General features: G+C 54.1%; 1 protein-coding gene across 5 annotated transcripts in view; it reads left to right on the top strand.

Moving 5' to 3' along the window:
• Nucleotides 1–18,758, top strand: part of CTIF (cap binding complex dependent translation initiation factor) — a 119,868-nt gene that overhangs the window by 7,046 nt on the left and 94,064 nt on the right. For all 5 annotated transcript variants that reach the window (XM_032206247.1, XM_032206248.1, XM_032206246.1 and 2 more), the window contains exon 2: nt 16,124–16,336. In XM_032206247.1, the coding sequence (XP_032062138.1) occupies nt 16,157–16,336 (180 nt within the window). In that variant the 5' untranslated portion in view covers nt 16,124–16,156. The remainder of the gene's footprint in view (nt 1–16,123; nt 16,337–18,758) is intronic.

Raw genomic sequence — 18,758 nt, 5'->3', positions numbered from 1 at the left:
CCAGCAGTGATTTGTGAGCACCCCGTTCCCAGCAGAGCCGGGGCGGATGCGCTGCCCCGCTGGTGGCGGCTCCTCTCCCAGTGACAACCCGAGGCCTCTCCCCTTTCTGCCGTCACTACTGGCACTCTTTTTTTTTTTTTTTCTGGGGATTCTGTTCCTTTTTTGTATCTCGGAGAAGTGTTTTCCTTACGCTCGCCTCTATTTAGGGCTCTGGGGGAGGAAGTGACTCAGCCTTTCCTCCGCTCCTGTTTGCACAGTCATCCCTCGCCGGCTCTCCGCGCGCACCTCGCCTTACGAGCGCTTCGTCCTCATCCAGCAGGAGCCTGCCCGCTTCCCTGCCAGATATTTGGGTGGGGAAAGGCACGGCGGGGGCGGACGAGCCGCCGACAGGAGCCCCACGTGCCGGGCAGGGAGCAGCACCACGCTCCTCAAGCAGGACACACCGCCAGCCCTGCGGCGACAACCGGGGACCCGTGAGCGCGGAGATCTGCGGAGAGGCAGCCCCAAATAAACCAGCAAGCTTTTGGGGTCTCGTTTAGCCCCGCTGGGGAAAATCGGTGACATCTGACAGAGGGGATACAGCAGGGAGAGGAGAGAGAAGGTGACTCCCGTCGCGCTGGCAGCACGGCTGAAGGATGCCCTGGTCTCCTGGGCGCTGACGGGAGGGCTCTGCGAGGATGATGGATGGACGGCAGGACGGTGGGGCTCGGTCCGTGGAGGGCTGCTGCCAGCTTGCCTTTCACAGCAGAGCTGAGCCGACTGCTAAACGCCGAGCAGGGATCGTCGCTGGCTCTCCGCTGGGCTTTCAGGTGCTGCTGCTCGGCGAGGGACTCGCTAAATCATCTGCGCTCCGAGTGATGCCAGGCGTTTGGCGTGACACGTACTGTATTAAAAAAAAAAAAAAAAAAAGTGCATTCGTTTCAGGTTAATTGTCCTCCTAGCCTGGATGCCAGCACAGCTGGCTGCAAAGTCACCTTTGCTTCTTTATAAAAGCAGACGGAGGGAGTCAACAAAAAAAGTCAACAAAAAATCTACCCAGAACCCTTCCTCTCCCCCTCCAAAACCCAGAGACTCAGACCCAGGAAGCAGTTTTGACCTGCTTAGGAAATTTTGGCACGTGCCCATTATCTGTTGGCTTTATAAGGCTGTAGGAATCTGTGCTCTTAGCAGGAGGAATAATTTATATGGTCCTTGCTGGGGGGTGTTACCAGGACAGCAGCCCCGTGCCTTTTGCCCACGGTCAGCTCCCCTTGGCAGTCCTGGCTGGAGTGATGTCTCATGTGTGTGTTGCTGGAGGTTGGGCACTGTTTTTTTGGTATTTAATGGTAATAATGCTTCCTAATCAATCCTTGCTCTTGGTCTGCGTGCAGTGGAGTTTGGTCCTGCTCTGACAATGGTGAACTCCAGGTGTTAATTTTAGGGTTTCACAGGCAGAGCATCAGTCGCTGCAGACACCCCCTGCATGCAGGCTGAGTGAAGCCCGTGTGCTGTGAGCAAGCATTGCTCAGGCAAACACAAGTTTTGAGCTTTTTTGTTGTGCTGCAATGCCTCAGCAGGCTCCAAGCATCTTATGTGCCTTTATGGGACCGTGTTGCACCAGGTGCCTGGGACGAAAAGGAAGGTAAGGCCTTGGGTGCAAAGGGTGGGGGCCTCACGTCATGAGATTGGTGCGAGTGGACATCTAACAGCTTGGTGGTACTGCAGGACTAGACCCAAATTCCTAAAAAAATATATAAAATAAATAAAAAAATAAATAAAATACCAGGTGGTGAGTCCTCAGAGCGATCAGGCAGTGCAGTCAGCGGTGTAAATCTCAGTGCCCCACTTTGAGGCAGCCAGGAGGAAATAGCTGAGCACCCAGAGCTTATCTGATCCGTACTGGGATCCCCGCAGAACCAGCCCCGTCCAGTTCAGTCGGATGTTTTGGGGTGAGGCTGTTTTGGGGTGAGGCGTGGTGGTAACCTGGCAGGAGGCAGGTTTCGTGGAGCGGTGTGCCAGGAGGAGGAGGCTCTGCTGGCAGTGCCAGCCCCAAATACACGCGGAAAGGAGGCTGGTAATGGGATGGAGGCGCTTCGGAAGGAAGCTCTTTGGGGTGGTGGTCAGCGTGTAATTAAACTGCCTGTAGGAAATAAGCACAAACTCTGAGAATGATGGGGGCACCAGCCCATAAAGCCTTCCTTTCCACAGCTTATAAACCTCTGATTAAGGCTTTCTCCCTTTTTTTACTTAATTTTCTGTGTTTATCCACTCTATTGCAGTTCACACACCCACCACGTGCTCCCAGCTCCTCTCGCCTTCCCCATCAGCCAGTGACCCTATTGAGAAGCCCAAGCCTTGTCCACCCTGTGCTCAGATTAAGCTCAGGCCACCTTAGCTCTCCTCTGAGCATCTGCATCTATTGATTAAAAAATTAGGAGGAACGTCAGCTTGGAGGCAGCGCATTTGATCAGCCAGTTGTTTTAACAGAAAAAGCAGTGATTTGAGGTAGGTGAGAGACCGTGGCTGCTGCTTTCTGGCGTGCTGGAGAGAGCTTGGAGCACACCAGGGCTTTGTTCACAGCAGCATCTCCTGGCTTTGGGCTGTGTGTCTCATCCCAGGCAGGCTGTGCTGCCTCCAGCCTTGCAGCAGGACATCAGCAGAACTGGGTGCTCGGTGAGGCAGCTGAAAACCAGGCTCCTGCCCCACGTCCCCCACACCTCGGTGCAAACATCTGCTCTGAATTTTGCTCCGTATAAACCCAGGAGAACAGCGTTTTGCTGTGCTCCTGCGCCGATGCCACCCTGCTGTGCTGGCATTAGGCGTAGCGTGGGTATTTTTAGCAAACTGAAGTGCTGGGAGCCTGCTCCTGCAGTAACACTTTGGCTTCCTACAGGGTTTGGAGGCTGTGCCGTGGCGTTGGACGGCCGGGTCGGAGGCAGGTGATGGCTCTTGCGTGGTGCAGATGGCGAGGAAGAGAGGGGAGGGGGCAGGACAGCGAGCACATCCTCCCCTTTGGTCTCCCCATCCTGTTTGCTTGCCCTGGTGTCAAACATCTGGCTGTGAGCTCAGCCAAATTCCTGCTGCGGGGCTGCGGCTGGAGCCCTTCCAGCTCCTTGCGCCGTGCCTGGAGGCTGCCAGGGTGGGCAGAGCCGATGTCAGACCAACCTGGGAGGAAGAGATGGGTAATGCAAGGCCTGTAACTCCCTTTGTGTGAGGAAAAGTGAGTGTGAACCCTGTGTGTTAGTCACGCTTTGCTCCTTGCCTGCAGCAGCAGCAGCCTTCACTTGCCGTGGTTAATTGCCACGTGTTGTCACATCGACCTGGGTTACCTCTCCGAAAGCTCAGCCTGGGCTTCCAGGCTGCTTGCCCTTGGGAAGGAGTTTCTCCTGGCTTTCATTAAGCTGGAGGTAAGACCAGCTGGCCTCATCCTGGAAGTCTGGACTCAGGGAAGACCTCCTTGGAGCTGGTTTGGTTCAGAAGGGAGCTGTGCTGAGAGCACGGCTGGCCTCCGAGTCAGACCTGGCTGCTCAGGGCCTCCTCCAGCCGAGCTTTGACTCTTGATCCAAGGATGTAGACTGCACACCCTCGTGGGTACCGAGCCACGCTCACAGCACAGGATTTATTCTCTTATATCCCAGCAGTTTCCCGTGCTGCAGCTGCTGATGCTCAGAGCGCACGGCGAGCGGCTGCCGGAGAGGCTTTGTGCTGCTGGTTTCAGTGGTGCTCTTGGCCCTCTCTCTGGGTTTCGTGGCCAGCCAGGGATGCTGCCACTCTCCAGAAACACCACGGCGCTCGCGTGCGTGCCTGCATTTGAGAAAGCTTATCGCCAACTGACCTAATTATTATAATCTCGCTCTTCCCTAGTTAGCCCAGGTTTCCTTGGCTCTCACGAGGCTTCCCCAGTCCCTCTGAGCTGCGCTTTGATTTCTCGTCTCTCTTTTAATAACGTAGCTCATTCACTCAAGCTCTGCAAGCCAGGGAATCAGATTTGCAGCCAGACATGATGAAGTACCCGTGAATTGCCTTTCCTGGCCCTGCTGGCCGTCCTGCTGTGGTTCAGCTGCATCTCGGCACCTCGCTGGGCTGCCCGTGCCCAGCCTTCCAGGCAGCCCCCTGCCTCCGTGTGCCTCTGCTCCTGCTCTTCACCACAACCCCGTCCCATTCCCCCTGCCCCAAACCATACATCTTCATCGTGGAAATCCTCTCTCTGCCCACGTTATGGGTAAAAATCACGTCTTGTCTTTAACAGCAGCTTCAACACAGATAAACAAAACGAAGCCAGCAAGAAATAAGGGAGAAGAAAAAAAAAAAAAAAAGCATACCAAAACATTGCATCTTGGGGTGAGTTCTTTTCATCCATAAATGTCTGAAAACTGGAGCAGCTGGGTGTTTCCCCGTGAGGCCTGACACCCAGTAACCACTTATCACCTGGTGCCTCTTGCAGGGGCAGAGCTTACCGCTAAGCTCCCGTGTTAAGGCACCTGATGGGATCAGCAGAGGTTAGCAGAGGGCCTGAAAAACAGCAAGTCAGCACCGTTGTCCTGAAAAAATATTTATTTATTTATTTATTTTACCCCTGTTGTCCTCTTTGATACCCAGTTTGGCTTGTTTTGCTGTGAAAGGGGTCGGAGGAGCGGCGTGGAGGCATCAGCGGGGCTTTATCCGTGTTGGGGTTTCCACAGCTGTCTGGGTTATCTGGTGCAAGGTCTGGCAGTCTCTGCAGGGTAAATATTTTCTGGTTGGGTGGGGCAGCCCCTGTCGGAGCTTTTAGAAGCTGAACCAAAAACACTGCTGGGAGCAGAAAGCCCCCAAAAATTTGTCCCGGGAGGGTCCCCAGCAACGTCACCGCGCCGCGTAGCCGGGTCTGTGCGCTCTCCTGCCCTTTGAGGGGGAATGTGGGTGTTCCCATTTCCCTCTTATTTAAAAAAAATGACATATTTGGTGCATGCCTGAGGTTCCTGCAAGTTCCTAACTGCTACCACATGCTCTGAATGACATCTTCTGTGCTGGTGCACTGCTCTGCCCTGTGTGCTGGGGGCTGGTGGGACCCCAAGGGGTACCCCAAGCACCTCAGGTGTTCCGAGCGCTCCTAAACATCTGCCCATAGAAAAAAATAGGTGGTGGTGGCTGTTTTTCAGTTTCTTAGTCCGTAGAAAAACTGTGGTAACAAAGAAGTCTGTGAGGAACAGGAGGGTTTAATTGCAGTCAGTCAGGATGGAGCTGTTTGATTCCTTTAAAGCAGGAAACCAAATAACGTCACGTCGAAGATGCTTCACCCAGTCCAAAGCAAAATGTTTTTTTTTTTTTTTTTCACACCATTAAATGGAAAGCTGTGGAAACTTTGCGTGTATCACTGTGAAACAAAAGCAGAAATCCTTTGTTTAAAAATACCAAACCCTGCAGAAAGAAAGAACTCCTTCCAACATTTTCTTCCCAGCGTTCTGGCTGAAATGACTTGACCAAAACTATTTAAAAGCCACCAAGCCAAATCCGGGTTGCTGGCAAGCAAGCAGTGGTGGTGTTTGTTTGTTTTTTTTTCCCTTCTCTGGCTCTGTGCCATTAAATTATGTCTGATCATTGCAATGTGACCATCAGAGGCTGCGTGGCTTCCAGGTGCTGACTTGCTGGGAACGGGTTAAGCTGGGCTGATGGCTTCAGCTTTTTTTTACTTCTGCAAAACCTTGTCCCACGCTGGAGGAGAGGAGCTGTGGAGGCTGAACCCTGCAGCACGGCTGGTTGTGGGGTCCTGCCCTGTCCTGTCCTCATTCCTTGGTCATCCTGGGTAGGGTAAGTCAAGGTCTGCTGCTCGGTGCCGGGTTTCACCTCTCTTTCCTGGCGCAGCAGGCTGTGGAAAACTTCAGTGGGAATTTAATTTTTTCCCCGTGTTTTGCGTGCCATCCAGTGTGCCTGGCACTACCTCACCAGTGCTATTTGTTAGCAGCATTCCTGCTTTTCTGGTGAAGTCTCCCAGTGCCTGCAGTAACCTGGGGCTGGGTGCAGGGTTTGTTTTCCCAACCCATATAATTTATTCCAAAAGTGCCTTCTCCGCTCTCCTGTTAAGCTCAGCTGCTTCACTCGTGGATCTGCCTGGATGGTGTTAATACAGCTTCTTCACTCAAATTACCCTTTACCTTTTTTTTTTTCTCTGTTCTTTTTTTAGCCAAAGCCAAATAGTTTGGGCTCTTTATTTGCCTCTCTGAGGTCAAGGTACGTGAATAGCAGGCTTCCTGCCGCAGCGTTTCTGCTGAAACTGCAGACGGTTCTCCCCTCTGCTGCAGTCACGGTCCTCCCCCCACGTTCTTGCTACGATTAACTCCAGCACTGTTAATCCCTGGCTGTAGGCAGAGGTTGGCCAGGGCAGCGAGGCTCGGGAGGGACCTTTGAGATGCTGGCAGAGCCCTCACGAGCTCCGTCCATCCCTGCTGCTGGACCCGATGGACCTGCGGCTCGGTGGACTTCAGGATGACGTGGTGAACCTTCACGTGGGCATGGCCTGTTGTGAGCACCGTGTGGTGATAAAATCCAGCACAAAACCCCCTTGTGGGTGTCCCCAGGCTGTCCTGTCACCTGCAGGTCCTGTGTGGGGAGCAGGTCATGGGTCTTTTTGGGGTTCCTTGGGGTGGACACAGCTCTCCTGAAGGTGGATCTTGTTGGTCGTGGGTCTCTGCAAGTGGTCCTGGGTCTTCCAGTCCTCACCCAGCCCTGAAGGAGCTGAGCACCTGGTTGGGTCATGAGGCGTGTTTATCAAAATAGCTATTTCTGGCATTATTCCTGAGCAGGCTGTGTGTGTGGAAAAGGCAGCCCATTGGGGTTGTCTCCGGGCTCTCCGTGGTGAGGCAGGGAGGTGCCTTCCAGCCGTGCTCTGAGCTGCACCATTCCCCTGGAAGGCACGGTGCGCAGCTGGCTGGCAGCACCCATCCCAGGTGCCACCCCCATTACGCTGCTCAGCCTTTCCCAAAATGCTCCTTTTTCTGCTCAAAGTCTGCCTGGAGGCGATCCGAGCTGCCTCCCATGGCCCGCCGGGCTTGACCTCGGCTGTGCAGCAAACAAACACGGAGCGGCTGCCCGGGCAGGGTGACAGCTCTGCCTGTCCTCGGTGAAATCTGAGTTTTTAACCATTGAAATCCAAGTTTTTAACAGAATTTATCGCTCCTATCAACCCCAAACAGGTTGATCTCCTGCTGTCCTGGATGTACCTTTCTCGGGGTGGCACGTCGCCCCTGTTGGGTGGCTGAGCCCGTCCCGTGCACGCCAAAATAATGGTGTTGGGAGGGAATAGTGAGGTTTGGGGCTGAAGCAGAGCTTTGTGGGAAAGGGGACACCCAGTGACAGGGTGGCTGGGATAGTGGGTGGCGTGGCAGGGTCTGCGGGGACAGCGGGGGCTGCCGGTGCCTCCTGCCAGGAGCAGGGACTGCAGGTGATGAAGGAATGGCCTCAGAGATGTATTTGTAGGGATGTGGTTCTGGCCAGTTAGTGGCAATAATGATGATGACAAGCAAAATGTGCTCACCCTGTTTGTCATCTCCGTCTGCTTCACACCAGTGAAACCTTCCTGTCCCTCTCCTGTCCTCTGGGGCTTACCCGCGCTGAGCTCCGTTCACCTTTCAGCAACCAAACCCAAAGATCCCCTGGGCTATTGACAAATGTCACCATGCAAATGCAGCCTCATTACCCTGGGATTCAGCGGGCCGCTCATCGCTCCTGTCCCCTCACTCACCCTTCAGAGCCATGAGGACGAGCAGGGTTTTTGGGGACACACACGGTGGCCGCTCCGCCGAGCGCGAGCCTGGAAGCGATTGCACAAGCAAATGGTCCTGCAGCCCCAAAACCAAGGCTGGTGGCTGGCCAGGAACGCACTGAAATTCCTGTCCGGGGAGTTTCTCTGCTTGCTACTTGCTTTTCCTTTCTCTGAAACGCGATTGCTGGGATAAATGTCCCGTCTCTGAAATGTGATCACTTTTCTGGGTGCAACCTGCTGCCTCAACCACGTCCAGACCGTGGCAGGAATTGGGAGCAGCTAAGGAGGACACCATCGGCCTCGGGGAAGGGAAAGATTTGGCAGCCAGCTCGGTCCTGGTCCAACACCTGTGCTCAAATACACGAGGGTCAGACACCGTGCCACGTGTCCTGCCCCCAGCAGAAGGTTAGACAAGCAGGTAGGAAGTGGGAGATGCTGCTCCTGGTTGGTCTTTTTTTTTTGGTTGGGTTGGTTAATTCCTTCCCTTCTCTTTGCAAGCTCCTGGCTCGTGTCATCTTCAGATCAGGGGGTTGCCAGAAGCAACCAGGGCTTTAGGGGACGGAGCTCGCCCCCTGGGGTGCTGCTGCCCCCAGCCCTGCCCTCCGCAGCGCCCTGCTGCAGGGATTACTGCAGCCTGCTGACATCTCGGCCCGGGCTGGATGTGTCTTTTAGGATTACGGGGCTTTTCACAGCACAAGTGCCCATTATGTTGCCTCAGCGCCTGAAAAGAAAAAGATTTGCTTCCTGATAATGGTCTCCCTTCGGCTGTTTGCAGAAGACCCTACGCTGGGTGGGTGAGCAGGGGGTGGAAACGTGCTCACAAACCACAGGGATCGGGGAGTTTGGCACCGTGGGGGTCCCTGTGTGCAAGGAGGATGCCCTCCCTTTCCGTGCTCTCCAAAAGTAAAGCCTCGTGGTGATGGTGCTGCCTCCTTCCCTGCTGGCTGGCACGAGCACGGTGTGTGGTGTCTGGCTCCAGGAGGAGAAGCAGCACAGCTCCACAGAGAAGTGCATGTGAAAGCTCCATTTTGGCTGTTTATTCCATTCTCCTGGTGACCTTTCCTGCAGAAAGGTGAAAAATAACAAGAATAGGATGTGCTGTGGGCTCTTCTTTCAACAGCTTTCAGCAGAAGCAAGTGAATGTGAAAACAGATCACATCCAACTTCAGTCACAGCTTGTAGTAGCCACCGATGTACATTACAAAATCCAGGCTGTTCTCGACTCAGGGGTCATCATTTATTTTTTTTTTATAACCTGTTGGAAATTCCATTTCTAGAGGTGCCAGCCTATTTCCATGCATTGCCTTTGTATAAAAGCAAGGTCCAGGAGCGCACCGTGCCATCACGCCGTACCCAGAGCGATGCCCAGCCAGCCCTGCCCCGTGCCGTGGAGCATCCCACTGCAGGGTGGGACTGACGTTCCCCTCAGATGCCCCATAAACACCCCTCTGCTCACCTCCTCAAACCCGGAGGTGCCTGTGCTGGTTGTGTGCTGGTTTTCCCTTTTTTTTTTCCTGACAACATCCATCGCAAGCCAAAGGTAACATCTTCCCCCCCCAGGCAAGGAAGCGCATCTGTTGGGAAAGCGCCTTAATGCACAGACTTGACATAACAAAAGGCTTTTTGCTTCTGAAGGTGTGGAGGTTTTGGTTTTGTTCAACAGGGGAAAAAAAAAAAAAAACAAAAAACAACACCTCCTAACCGCAGATGTCTTAGGGCAGTGAAGCAAGCTGCACGGCAAATCACTGCCTGGGTGAGAACGAGGGATTTCTCACTTTCTGTGCCTTCCAAACCCTTCCTCCTTGGATCACGGCGTTGAGACAGCTCTTTGGGGTCGGATTCTGTGATCTTTTGCACTCGGCAGTCTCCTGGTTTTTGCTCACTCTTACCAGGGTCAGCAGCTTTTGGTAGCATCCATGAGAGCGGCGTAACCCTGCCTGCAGCAGGCAGAGACACCAGGTGAGGTGAGCTAGTCCTGTCCGCATCCCGGGCCGTTTTGGGGTGTTTCCAAACCCAAATCCTGGCCGTGGGTTACCCCACAGTGCTGCCAGGCAGGGCACCAGGGCGCAGCTGGGGATGCCCCGTGGCTGGCACTTACATTTATTTGCATTTATTTTAATGGGATGGCTCCATCGTGATGTGCCGTGGCATCTGCTCGCTCCGTGACATGCCAGGCACGTCGGTGGCACGGAAACGTGGCAGGCAGCTGCTGGGTGCCTGGGCTGTCGCTCGGGCTTTTCTGCATCGCCAGGTAGCAGAAACCAGAGCCCAGGCTGGAAGGAGGATGAAATATATAAAATGCTCAGCCAGCCGTGGGTACATCGAGCATCTGAGAAGCCCGAGGCTAGGTCCAGCAGCAGTCGCTCGATGCGAGGTGTTTGGAGCTTAATTAGAAAAGGGTCGGGTCCAAGATGCAATAGTTTATGTTGCTGTGCTTTACCTTTTGCCATCCAGGAAGCAGACAGGGAGCAGCAGACCCAAACCAGCAAACCCAAACCCTGCACGTGGTGCTGCGTCAGTGCTGCCTTGGTTCCTGCTCCCTGCCCCATAGGAGCTGCTCCCATGGTTTGCTCCGTGCTGAAGCTAGCCCCTGGCAGCAGCGATGAACTGCTCATGTCTTTCATCACCAGGATGCTCTCAGCGCTGCAGACAGACACGTTGCTGATCGCCTGTTGCTGGAAATCCACCGGGTTAGGGGAGAGAAAATGTTGCTGCCGCAGGAGCTGGCTGAAAGGAGGCTGTGGGAAGAGAGCGGGGTCGTGGTGCTTGGCAGGAGCTCGGACCCCAAATGTGGAGCCCTGAGTCCTCCCAAACACTGCCCTTGTGCTGGCTGCAGTTTTGGGGAGGCTGCTGTGCTGCAGGACCGCTGTCCTGACCCGTGGCACCAGCAGCAGCAAGGGGGGAGCCCTCTGGGGTCCGGCGCCTGCCTCTTGGCTGCTTTATACCATGCAGAGGGGAAAGGGCTTGTTTTACTGCCTGACCTGAGCACCGAGAGCCAGGCATAAGACAGAATATTTGAGGACTTGTACCAGACAATAGCCAGAATGGCAGAAATTGAAATACGACTTGGGCAAGACAGAGGGTACATGGCGAAGGGAGCAAGATGTGAGCTGCGTGGCTGTGAGCCGCAGCCAGCGGGGTCCTCCTGCAGAGGAGGTGCCACAGTTAACGCTTGTATTGCTCCAAAAACAAGTGAAAACCACCCAGAAAGGTGACGGGGACCCTGGAAGCCCAGCTGCAGCGGGCTCTCGGCAGCGAGGGAGGTGGCTGCGCCGGTACGTGAGGAATTTGCGCCGCAGCTTCCTTTTATAGGAACCAGCTCCCGTTCCTAGCAAAACACGGCGTGATGGATCCCACATGGCAAAAAGGTTTCCAGCGATCCGCCAGAGCAGCTCTGGAGGCTGTCAGAGCCTGCCTCACAACAACTTGATGCCGTGCTGGCCGGCCTGCCCTGGGATTTTTGGGAGACCGTCAGCCAGAGAGCGTGCGTCCTGCAGGTGCCAGGCTGGGTGTTGTGCCTCCTGCCCTCCGTTTTCACACTGGAGGAGCAGCACGGGAACTCTTTCGGTGATTAGCTGGGGGAAAAGTAACAGAAATGCAGGTTTTCAGGCTTGGTGCCTTCATGTGAGTTTCTCATCCCATGTCTGAAGAGCCGTGGCCGAGTGGTTGGAGGGGTGGGCAGCGCAGTTGGCACTCGCTGGGTTTGGTGGCTGGGAGTCCTTCTCATTGCTGGGACAAGCCCCAGAGCGCTGTATGGGGGGCTCTGCTGACCAGGAGAAGCTGCCCAGCCCAAATCCTGCAGCTTTAGCTGCCAACATGCCCCAAAAATGCTCGTTCTTGCTGAGCTTACGTGCTGATTAAGGCTAAAACTGCGCAATCGGAGGGCTAAAGGAAGAACCCCATTTAGATCACTCTTTAAAATAACAGCTATTAACTTCATTGTAATGTATAATTATTATTAATCACTGCTAGGTCATAATAATGGGTTTGCACATCTATAGACTCTTCCTGCTGCTGGTTCCCTGCCTCGTGGTAACAACGAGCAGGGCTTGGGCTTTGCGGCAAAGGTTTGGAAGGTAGTTTGCAGACCCCAAGAGCTTATGGCCTTTGTGCTTTGACAAAGGACAGGGAGACAGGACGATATCATAGAGATTTGAGGTTGTTCCCTGTTAATTACCATATAGGATACACCTCTGGGTCGGGAATCCTGGGCAGCAGGCACCGTGCCACCAGGAGTCCAAGGGGCGGCTGCTCCCCAAGGAGCTCACACGCACATCTCTTTGCTCGGTTTGTGAAGGCATCAGTCCATTTGCTTGAATGTGGCTTTGGGTTTTTGTTCAAAACCTCTTGTTTGTACATGCTTTGAGGTGGGAAACCTCTTCCCATCCTGCTGAGGTGGGCATGGGAGGCTCTGAGACGTGACTCACCCATCCTGCGTGGGGCAGGTTGGTCCCGTGGCACCTGCCCCGACAGGAGGTTGTCATTACGAGGCTGCAGAGTCCCCTTCCTTGGAGATCTTCAAAAGCCACCTGAGAAACCTGGAGGGGACAACCAGCAACGTGATCCATGTCCCGTGCATCTGGGCTGTGGGCTCTGTGCTGTCCTGCCATTAGGAGAAATGGTGATCTGGGGCAGATCGAGCCAGCTGCCTCCCATCCCAAGGGGGTTCCTACAAGCTCCATCTGAGCTCCAGAATGGCTCGTGGGGAGCCAGTGCTCGCAGGAACCAGCAGCAGCCCCTCTGTGAACCTGTGATTTTGGTTTTGCTTTGCCCAGCACGTTCATCTTGCACTTGCTGGAATTCGGCAAAGCCCAGAAATCCGTAACACCAGCAGAAAAAAGCCCTGCGTGAAGAGGCTTCCTGAGGATGGCGGCCAAACAGCCCTCACCTGGGCACGTTTTGGGGAGTACTGGTGCATCTCTGGTGGAAGTGGGGAGGCCAGTTACACGATAACTGGGAGAGACTGGCCAACTCTCTTTGCTGCCAGTGCCTGGACACCTGCTCTGGAGAGCTCTGTGTGCAGGGATGATCCTAAACCCAGCGTAGGGGATAACTCATCACCATAAACACGGGGCACTTCCACTGCTGAGCTCTGCTTTCCTTTAGGGAGACAGTGGTCCTGAAAATGACTCGTCTTTGGAGATTTCTGCTAGAGACCCAGCAGTGTCTCAAATACGAGATTTGGGCTTGTTTGGTGCACTTGGTGACTTTGCCCAAACCCACTCCCTCTCCATCCGTCTCTTCTGTTGCAAATGCGCAAAGCGCTGCTGGGTACGTGGAGGAGCACCCCAGGGCAGCGACCCAGTAAGACCTTCCCTTGGCTCCCTGCCCTCCAGCATCACCCCAAAAAAAAGGCAAAAAGCCCTCTCTTGCTGCTGTGGCCCTGGGGACAGGCCGTGCTGGGGCCCTGCTGGCTGAGCCCCTCTCCAAACTAGTGATCCCCATCCCCTTCCCCGTGCACGGCCACCTCCAGGCACTGCCGTGCCCTCCAGGACGTGCTGTGGTCACCTGTGCTTCCAGCTCAGGGCTAGACAATGTCTTTAGCACTTCCTATTTAATCATTGGCACTTTCCACTTGATAATTGGCACTAATTAGCTAAGGGGTGAGAAGCATGCCTTCCGCCGGGGCTCTGTGCTCTCTGGGGCTCTTCTTATTTTTTTAATTTTTCTATTTTTTTTTTTTTTTGCCTTCTTAACATGCCACATGATTTTGTTCGGGAGCTAATGTGTGATATTGATCTACATAATGAGCCTTTTTGACAGTCTGGGCACATTTGGGAATAATTCCTTGAGCAGACGAAATCCTTAGGCCAGAACTGCTCGTTCTCAGCAGCTTCCAAATGAAGCCGCAATTGTTCCGAAGTGACAGATGAGAAAGAGTTCGGGAGCTGGAAATTGCACGAGCTGGGAACAGATTTTTCTTCTTCCCTTCCGGATGGCATGTGACTCACTCAAATTTTGCTGGGTAATTTTACACTCCTCTCCAACCAGGCTGTAAATACCGGTTCCTGGAGCAGGGGAGGGCGAGGGATGAAATCTCTGTGTCCTCACCCCGCCACCCGCAGGGAGGGAGGAGCACGAGCCTTGCTGCCAGACTCTGGCCCTAAATCCTGCTTGGTTCACGGGCAAACACACCCCTTCCCATCTCCCATCCCAGGTGCAAAAGCCTGGTGGTTTCTTTAAGGTGTGCGCGGGGCATTCAGCCACAGAAATGGGAAGACGTTTGTTCCCTGGATGCTCAAAGCCATGTGCAAACACATTGCAGTTGCACAAGAAGTAGCTGGCAGCTGGTCGATGCAATTTTGCATTTGTTCAAAATGCAAAATAAAAATAAAAATAAATGCTACTCCCAAAAGAGGCTGTTGGGAGGCTCCCTTTGTGTGGATCCCCTCCTCTGGCTGCTGCAGGGCTGCATCGATGCGCTCGTGGCGCAGAGCCCGCTGCCAGGCTCCTCCTGGCCCCATCGTGCAGCAAGTTCCCCAGGTTTTGGGTCAAGTGCAAAATACTTAATTCTGACAGCCCTTCTTTGATGGTCCTTCGGCGTGGCCACCTGCCTTCCTGAGTCGGGGAAATTGGGGCTGTGCTCCCCTGTGGCTCTTGCTGGCGTTTGACCGCCTGCCATCCAGGATGCCCGGAGCCTGCTCCCGGGGCTGGGGTGTTTTGGGGGAGCGAAACGTGTTTGCCTTTCCAGGAGATGTCATGTTTATTTCGCAGCTGTAGCGAGTGATCTCCACTAATTGCCAGCCCTCCCCGTGTGCTGCTTCCGTTTTTAATTTGCCGAGGCTCCCCGGAGGCTGGGGGGGCGCGGAGCTGCCGTGTGATTAACGAGGAGCCTGCAGCTCCCACCGGGGTCAGTGCCTGGGGGGGACCTCCCCGGGTTCATCCTGCAGCCGTGCTGGTCCTCCACGCAGCGTGCATGCACAAAATCCAGTGTTTTTTGGCATCGTGAAGGAGGTGGCCTGTTGTCTGAAGGCAGCGCTGGCAGGCTTTCCAAGCAGATCAATATTCTGGGACGGATGCACAGGGCAGGCACACGTGGCGACCACGTCAGTGCCCTCCGAGCTGCCCTTACAGGTGATGCCACGTTTGGGGTTTCAGCAGCTTCTCTTCAGCAGATGCACGCCCTTCAATCGGTCTGGGTGCCAGCTGCTGGGCTCCTGACGTCCTCACTCACTGCCTGAGGGACAGCTGCAGGATCTTCTGCTGAAATTTTCAATTTCCTCTGTGGATCAGAGGAGGCAAAAGGGCTTGAGCTCAGTCCTTGGTGTCTCCTGCAGAGGCATACGAGTACGCAGGGGCGCATCCGTTCGCACGTGTTGGCTTTGGAGAGGTGTTCTGATTTTGTTTTGCAGGGCTCTGATGTTGTTTTGCAGCACAGCTCCTAATTCCTTGGTGATCTGTGCCCTGAACGAGACTGTCCTACTCTCCCAGTAGGGTTTGTAACGTGAGCCCTTGGGTAATGGCTTCTTACTGTGCCAGCAGAAGTCTGCACGTGCGCTTTTAGGAGAGGGCTGTGCTCCTGGAGCTGGAGCTGGAGGGATGGGCAGCTGTCAGGACAGTTAGGCAGCTGAACCAAGCCCTGAGAGCCAGTGGTTTAATTTGGCACCTGCATTTTTTGTATTTTGCACAGCCTTTTCCTCCTTTTGTTCCTATTTTGACTCTATCCAGCGAGAACACATTCAAAATCTGCACGGAGAGCACATGGCGATCCGCGATGCTGCCACTCTGAAGGCCTGCATCCTGGCTGGGCTACCTGCTGGTCCCCTGGCATCAGCCACAGGGGCAGGCACAAGCCCCGAGGTCCCTGTGCACCCTACAGAGCAGCGTCCCTGCGGAGGCAGAGCATCCCCGGGGCGATGCTGTCCCTGTGGGGGCACAGGGCTGCCAGCCAGCCGGCTGGTGCAGAGCATGCTGTGGAGCTCTGCAGGATGTTTTCCCTCTTTCTAATGCATTTTTAACCAGCTGAGGCTGTAAAAATAGCTTCTGGTGTGGTCGCTGTCTCACCTCCACATCCAAACCTCCTCGCCGGGCCGCTTTGGTGGTGAGGAGGACAGGAAAATGTTGTCGTGGCCCTTAGGTGAAGGATCACACGATGGGCTCGGGGACGTGCTGAGCCTCGGAGCGTGACCCTGCAGGATGAGCTGGGGTGCTGGAGCAGGTCTGCTAGTGTCCGTGTGTCCTGCTGGCGTCTGTGTGTCCTGCTGGTGTTCATGTGTCCTGCTGCACGTGGTGGCTCTGGGAGGCTGTACCGTGAACCTCCCCATGCGGTACTGCCAAGGGGGTCCCTCGGAGACGGTGCGCGAAAAATGCTTGCAAAGGAAAAAAAGGGCATCTGTGCCTGTGGGAGAGGCAGGCACGGCTCAGCAGCTGGCCGAGGACTCAATTTCCATCCTTTTCCCTCCCCAGGCCCCCCCAGTTCCCGCTGTCCCAGCTGCAGTGATGGAGAACTCGTCGGTGGCGTCGGCCTCCTCGGAGGCGGGGAGCAGCCGCTCGCAGGAGATCGAGGAGCTGGAGCGCTTCATCGACAGCTACGTGCTGGAGTACCAGGTGCAGGGGCTGCTCACTGACAAGACAGAAGGGGACGGCGAGAGCGAGAAGACCCAGTCCAACATCTCGCAGGTGGGTGGGGAGCACAGGCTGAGGGGGGCTGCGGGGCTGGGTGATGCCAGAGCAGCTTTCCGAGCGCAGAAACGCAGTGAAATGATGGGTTTGGGGCAGCTAGAAGGCCCCCCAGCTCTGCTTGTATTTGTCATAATGTTGTTTCGGGGTGTGCCTTGAGGATTTTTGGCTTCTCCAGGGTTGCTGTGTCAAGTGAAGGATGCTGGTGAGAGGCTGCCCTGCACGTGGGGGCTGGCAGGGTGCACGTGCCTGGGTGCTGTTTGGGTGGCACCTCTGTGCTGTCCCCTGGGAGCGGGTATATGCTGGTGGGGTCTGCCCCAAACAACGCACTTCTTCACCCAAAAAAATCCCACCAGCTTTAGGAAGAGCTGCAGAGACCCAGCAAGGGGAGTATCCAGATACTGAGAAGTGTTCCCACAGCCCTACGTGCCCGTGCTGCTTCTCTCCATGTGCACAGGGATGCCAGTGAAGAGATGGAGATGCTAAAGGCATCAAAATCCCCCTGTGCCCCCTAACACCACTGCATGTTTTAATGGGTACAGGTACCTGTTTGCTTGCTTTGTGAGTGTTGGGTCAGAGAAGCAAACTGCCCTGCTGCAGAGGGTGCAAATACCCAGCAAAGAGAGCGATTGCTTAAGGGAGGTGAGGTTTTGGTGATGTCATAGGAGAAAAAAAAAAAAAAAAAAAAAAAAAAACTTCAAAAATTGGCTTTTTATCTCCCATACGAGGAGAAATTAAACCTCCAGAACTGGTGTAGGGGGGCCAGGGCACCCCTTCCTAAGCCAGGCTTGCTGTGGGATTGCTTTTATGTATTAGTATAACGTAGAAATCACCAGCAAAAGGAAGCTTCTAAAGAATAGGTTTTGCTGAAGAGAGGTCTTTTGCGAATTGACGATCAAAGACATTACAAGTGGGGAAAATGCATTTAAAAATCGAGTGATCCCGAGCACTTCAATGGTGCGTTTTTTTTGTAACCCCGGGCTGGAAAATGGCTGCATTTGAAGTGATGCTTTGCAGGGGTATCAGGTCAAACAGGCAAGTGCTGCTTCATTTGACGTGTCAAGTTGGGAAACCCTATTGAATTAGAAATAAATTAATAGTCAAAGTTTTATAACCACTTTGCAATTCAGAGGAGGCTTAACTCTGAGCAGGAGGGAAATTCTCATCCTGATTTGCCCTTCCCTATAAAGGAAAAGGTAAATGAAATCGGGAACTCACTTAAAAGCTGTCACCCAGGCTGAGCGTGAGATGGGAGCATGGTTGGAAAATGGGGTTTGGTCTGCCCAGACCTCTGCCCTGGAGCCTGCGTCCCCCTCTGCGTCCTCAAGACAAAAGCTGCTAATTCTGGTCAGGGCTTACAGTTTTTACACTTACAGTTTTTACATTCAGATGTGGACCCCTGGCTGCCACAACCAAATCCATCCTGCGTTTGTGGGAAATGGGGACTCTTCTCCATGGCCTGCCTGCGTGAAAGACGCTGCTCTTTCCTTGTGTATTTTTTATATGTTTGTTTGTTTGTTTGTTTTTAATGTCAATTTTAGGGATACTGCCTCGAGGGATGATCAGATTTTATTTCAAAAGAAAAATAGTAACAGAAGACTTGAGCACTGACTCTTTTAATTATGCTGCTTTTAAAGGCGTCTCAAGTTAAGCAGCGCGATGTGGTTGTACCTCAGACTGCGGGTCCCTACGTGGAAATATGATTTCAGTGTGACTCACCAGGGAAGTGCAGTATTTTGCATTACTCAGGGCTGCACATGGGACAAGAAGCGAGGCTGAGTTTCTAGATGTATCCTGCTTTTACCAAGTCGTGCTTTCAGGGACGGACTAAGAAGGATTTACCCCTTGTCTCCAAAAGGTGCTCGCTGTCCCACCTGCCTCCTACCCCAGACCTGCGTTAAGAAGTGATCTGGGGTCATTTATTTCTGCTGTTCTCTTCCTGATTGCTCCTTATCAGAGCCAGCCATAAACAGGCAGGTATCCTGCCCCTTGCTGGAGTCACTGCGTGGAGCTGGTGCAGGCTGCACGGGTTTTCCAGGCTGACTGAGGGCAGCAGGCTCCCTCTCAGCCAGAGCCAGAGCAGAAAGGATGGCTTTATGGCCGAGGCGCTGGACTGAGACCAAGAAAATTGTTTTCACTGCAAGGCTGGGCCGGTGACTTAATCTTTAACTTGGGGCAAGTTCCTCAATCTCTCCAAAGTGCTTCCTCGTGGCCGCAGTAATGTTTTCTCTGCTGGAGAGGGGATGCATCTGGTGCTGCATCCCAAATAGCTGCTCCCTGCGCCCAGAGAGCCCAGCAGAAGGCTCCGGCGTGCCAACAGGAGCTGCACGTTAGGAAAGCAGCCTGTGAAAGGGGTGGTGCGAGGCAGAGGTGGGTTATAACAGCCCACCGAGGGCAAGGTATAGTGATCCCAGCACAGGGA

The sequence above is a fragment of the Aythya fuligula genome, chromosome Z (genome assembly GCF_009819795.1).
Source record: "Aythya fuligula isolate bAytFul2 chromosome Z, bAytFul2.pri, whole genome shotgun sequence".
NCBI lineage: Eukaryota > Metazoa > Chordata > Aves > Anseriformes > Anatidae > Aythya > Aythya fuligula.
The sequence above is the reverse complement of the archived record's forward strand: the minus strand, read 5'-3'. Positions and strand labels throughout refer to the sequence as shown.